Genomic DNA, 5,080 nt, shown 5'->3' with positions numbered 1-5,080 from the left:
ATGATGTGAGTGATAGATGATACCCCAGCAAGGGAGATGATGACTGGAGTGGACTTCAGTGGACATGTACATGAAAGGAACAGAGGTGATGATGAAGTGTTGGATGGGTAAGGTGAAAGACTAGTAGTGGTGGGTTTTTGCAGAAAGGATGAAAATGGCTGTAGTGAACATGCTTTAAGAAGAGGGATGAACATAATGTGACATATAAGAGTGGAAAAAGGCAAAGAGAGTTGGACCACAATGTTTATGCAGAAGGTTCAATCTGAAAGAGATATGAGGTTGCAATGTCAGGGGGAATGTAACGAGGCAGAATTAGATCATAACCACACTTTGGACATCAATAATAGGAAGCAAGTGAAGACAGAGGTAAGCAATAAATGTTGGAAGCTGAAGAATAAAGAATGTTGTGGAGACAGGTGGTGGCGGGGAAGAGTTTGAATGGACTTTAGACATTATTTCTTTTTCATTTTTCATGAAATAACATGAGCCACAACAGGCTCCATCTAGCCATGGAATTGGTTGTCAGTCAATTGCATTTTCAGGTGTATGAAAGTGGCTTTAATACCAAAAAAACTCTTTTTAATTTTGTGGGGGCAGTCAGAAAAGTTTGTGACACAAATCACTACTTTTTAAAATGATATGCCAAACTAGGCAAATATATGTATGTTGTTACACCTGGCTAGCAGCTCATGTGAGCATGGAACCTGCATTGATGACATTTTTAAAAATGGAAAAAAAATAAATTAAAAAAAAGCAGTATTGTCAGTATTAATCAGAAGCATAATTGTACATAATTGTCACTGTGATTAATGGATTGCTGTATTTGTTGCTTAGTTGTGTAACTGAGGAGTAAAAGGATAGTATTCAGTGAGTCACTTTCTAATATTTAATGCCACTATCAACACACAATATGGGAAACCTTTACCGCCTTCACTTTAATTATGTCCTTCCTTCAAGGAGGAGCCAATGCAAAACAAAGGTGCCCTTCACCTTTACTTCTCTGACTGCAATGGGCCACGGAGAGCAGTGGACATTAAGTTTAACATGATGGACTGTAGAATAGGGCTGCTATTTCTAACTCTATGTTATGCAGGTGAAGGTCTTTGGATAATTGTTCTTAGTTTTTACTGATGCTGTAAATAGACTATCTTTTTTCATCTTTTTTTGTTTTCTTTTCACAGGTGTTTTTGGTCAGACTTTGACTGAGTCTGAACCAGCAGTAAAACAGCCTGGAGAATCTCACAGATTGACCTGTAAAGCCTCTGGATTCACATTCAACAGCAATTGGATGGCCTGGGTCAGACAGGCTCCTGGAAAAGGGCTGGAGCGGGTCTCCACTGTCAGAAATGACGGTGGCAACAGTTACTATGCTCAGTCAGTTCAAGGCCGGTTCACCATCTCCAGAGACGACAGCAGGCAGCAGGTGTATCTGCAAATGAACAATCTGAAGACTGAAGATTCTGCTGTTTATTATTGTGCTCGAGACTCACAGTGATTAAAGTTGGCTTAGCAGCTGTACAAAATCTTACTGAATTCATTTTAACTCATATGCACATATGCATTTACAGACTTTACAGTCATGGTGGCAAGGTGCAGTGCAAACAACATACAATAGACCAATTCAAATTAAATTTTTAATAATGTCACATCTATTAAGCATTAATCAGGTATTAGTAAGTTATTAGCAAGTGCTTAAATTATTATTTATAAAGAATTACTCCTCCTTAGTATGCAACTTATAAATACAGATATGTTATTATGATTATTATTATTACTAGCAATAATGTAGTAGCAGTGTACAGCAGTGATAGTGATGGTCTAACAGTAACAGATGGATAAACACATCTGTATAAATGACATATTAAGGAGGAGTAATGATATATAAACAATAATGTATGCACTTGTTAATACCTTATCAATACCTTACTGATGCTAATAGTGTGACATCATTAGAAAGTGTTACCAACATTCCTACTTCCATCTGATTTTGTCACAAAAATGGAAGTGGACCCATGGGCCTCATGGCCAAATTGAAGTGGAAAATTGAAACTATCCAGTGAGTGGCAGTTCTCTAGGTAACAGTGCATTGTTGATGCTGGTAGTCAGAGCCTATTGCCAAATGGAGCTGATAGAAAGGCAAAATGCTTTCGCTGTAACCACTCATTACACCAGGGGTGGGCAACTCCAGGCCTCGAGGGCTGGTGTCCTGCAGGTTTTAGATGTTTCCTTGATCCAACACAGCTGATTCAAATGGCTAAATTACCTCCTTAACATGTGTTGTAGTTCTCCAGAGGCCTGGTAATGAACTAATCATTTGATTTAGGTTTGTTGACCAAAGGTGATATCTAAAACCTGCAGGATACCGCCCTCGAGGCCTGGAGTTGCCCACTCCTGCATTACAACATCTCTGAAGGTACAAGATATTCAGCCTTTAAGCAAATGGGTAATAGTAGAAGACCACACCAAGTGCCACTCCAGCTACGAACAGGAAGCTGAGGCTACACACAGGACACAGGCTCACCAAACTGGACAACAGTTCAAATCAATTTCATTTAAATTATGTAGTTTATACAATCCATTTATGAATCAGTGGTTACAAGACCTGGAGGACTGCATGCATTAAACTGCACAGCTGTGAATTCACCATCAGTTTCTTCTTACAACAAGCCAAACATAACAAAAATAACCAAATAAATAAATAACATAACATATTTATTTGTCTCTGGTCACATGCATATTCATTAGCTCATAAGGCTACCGTGCTTTCACACACAGTTTCAGTTCCTCAGAAGTTATTTCCCTATAGTATCACGTTAGATCTTCGTTCTCACACATCTGCAGAAACCGAAAACATCAAGGGTACTTTATGCAAACCAGAAACAACAAACCAAAGTTTACATACTACACAATCTCGTCTGTTAGCAGTACACCTGCACAAATAGATTTAAAAATTTTCTATGGAAAAAAGAAGGCCCATTGAATCGTTTATCTTTTAGTAAACATCCTCCATTGGGATTTATATTATTTGTTTATGCACAAGAAATGATCAATTGTTTTAAATTTTTTTTTAAAAATTTTGACGTTATTAGTTTCGAGCAACAACAGAGTAAATTCAACAGTCCTTCAGTTATTGTAAATGCTGCCTTTTCAAAAAAAACTTATTTTCTTCTTGTTTTACTAAAGAAGAAGTGAATATGTTAAAGTTTCAAAGCAGCTCTGTTTTTTGTGTCTGACATTTGCAAACAGAGAGAACAACAAAAGGTTTGTCCACAAAAATCTCCAAATCATGTTTAATTAAAGCTAAGTGTATTTGCATTTGTATTTGAAATTATAAAAAGTAAATAAGAAAGTAAAACAATGTATGAATACATGTTGCTGTTAAAACCTGTAACACATTTGCTAAAGTAAAGTACATTTGTATGACACCACTATAGAAAACAGGTACAGAAAGTAAAACAATAGATGAATAATAAATGCTGCATTTAATATATTCTGCACACACACACACACACACACACACACACACACACACACACACCTGTATCTAAACAAGGATGAATAACTTATGTTTGGAAAAAAAATTTACATAATTTTCAAAACATCGTTTCAAAGTGTGGCTAAAGACAATATCATAATGTATTACAAAAAGCCCTTGAACATGGCACTTCTAGTTGTAATCTGTGTTAGCAACATTAAACACTATAGAAAAATCACCAATATTATTTGTTTTTCTATTATTATTAAAATGTGTGTGCAGGAGCATCTTATCTGAAAAAATGTGACACTCTTTTCATTGCATCTCCAAGCAAGTTACTAAAACAATCAAAAAATGAACAGAAGGAACTCATCAATAGTTTCTGTAAAACTGATTTCTACCCAAGTCTTTGCTTTTATGTTTGTAAATACCATCTTTCAGAGATCCTAATCAGCATTGCACAGCACAGAAGCTGGTAACCAGCGACCGTTTGGCAGGTGACAGAGGAGAGAGTGTGAGTTTAATTAATTCACATCCAAATGCAGCATTTTAAAAAGAGAGTCAATGTGTCATTATCTTCATTTCATACTAACTATAGTATACTGCATTATTCAATTTTAGGTTTTCTTTCATCATGCTTTCCCTACAATGAATTATGAGTGTCACAATGGCTCTTTTCTCTGCTATGTGAAAAAAAAGTGCTATACTTAAAAACAGCTTCTAACATAGTGAACCTAAAGAATCTTCTGTTTTAGACTGTGTCAGTGATGTTATCTGTTGGATGGCACATACTTTCTAAAACTAAATAACAACAACAACAAAAAAAAAATAGAAGTCACATTGTTCAGTCATAAAAATCTAATAGTTATTAATCCTTTCCTTTCTTCTATGGATAGTCACTCTCACATCCAACCGCAATCCTCCAGATTACTTTGCCACTTAAGTACCTGCTTCAATCATTGTCATGCCACCTAGTACCTGAATAAAAGCAATCATTTGCTCTCTTTAATTCTTTTTTGATGTCTGACAGCTGTGCCCTGTTGTCTCTTCTAAAAAACAAAAAATATTTTGCAAGCATCTTTGCAATGAGATGCATCAGCTACTATGCATGTCTTTAGGTTCTGTCATTGAGTCATTATAAATTTACACAGTGCCTGTTCCTCCCCAGAGTGCCACCTGAGACTGATTAAGCCATATTTAAGACAGCGTCCACAACCAGCCATCGCCAGATTGTCTGCTAACCCACATTAGTGTTTGGCCCCATGTCTCTTGCAGTGCTCATTGTTCTCTGTACTCACCTTAGTGTTCTTGTCTACAAACTTGCAATAGCCTTGCTCACCTGGACGCTGGACTCCATTGTGCTCCAATCGCTGGTAAAACTCTGTGTTCTCCAGTCTCACCTACTTGCCTCCCTGCCTACTCTGCTTTGGAATCCTGGATCACTATTCCACTGGACTCACCCAGGCCTCATCCTGCTTCCTCCCTCTTGCATGACCCCACCTGCAACCAATGCCTCTCCACCACCCTCTCTCGTACCACTGTGCCCCTCGCCAAGTCCCGTCGACCACCGTTCATGTTCTGTGGCAATCTAGTTAAACAACGTGG

The 5,080-nt window shown here is 37.5% G+C and overlaps 1 gene segment (V, D, J or C); it reads left to right on the top strand.

The window, feature by feature from the left end:
• Positions 1–870: 870 nt before the first annotated feature.
• LOC102299493 lies at positions 871–1,595 on the top strand. The segment is given in 2 exon segments: positions 871–1,093; positions 1,182–1,595. Coding segments are annotated over 2 exon segments (441 nt in total).
• Positions 1,596–5,080: the final 3,485 nt, after the last annotated feature.

Source organism: Haplochromis burtoni, unplaced genomic scaffold (genome assembly GCF_018398535.1).
Source record: "Haplochromis burtoni strain Fernald_Lab_line unplaced genomic scaffold, NCSU_Asbu1 Contig_1596, whole genome shotgun sequence".
NCBI classification, from domain to species: domain Eukaryota; kingdom Metazoa; phylum Chordata; class Actinopteri; order Cichliformes; family Cichlidae; genus Haplochromis; species Haplochromis burtoni.
Note: the sequence above shows the minus strand (reverse complement) of the source record. Positions and strands in the feature narration are given on the sequence as shown.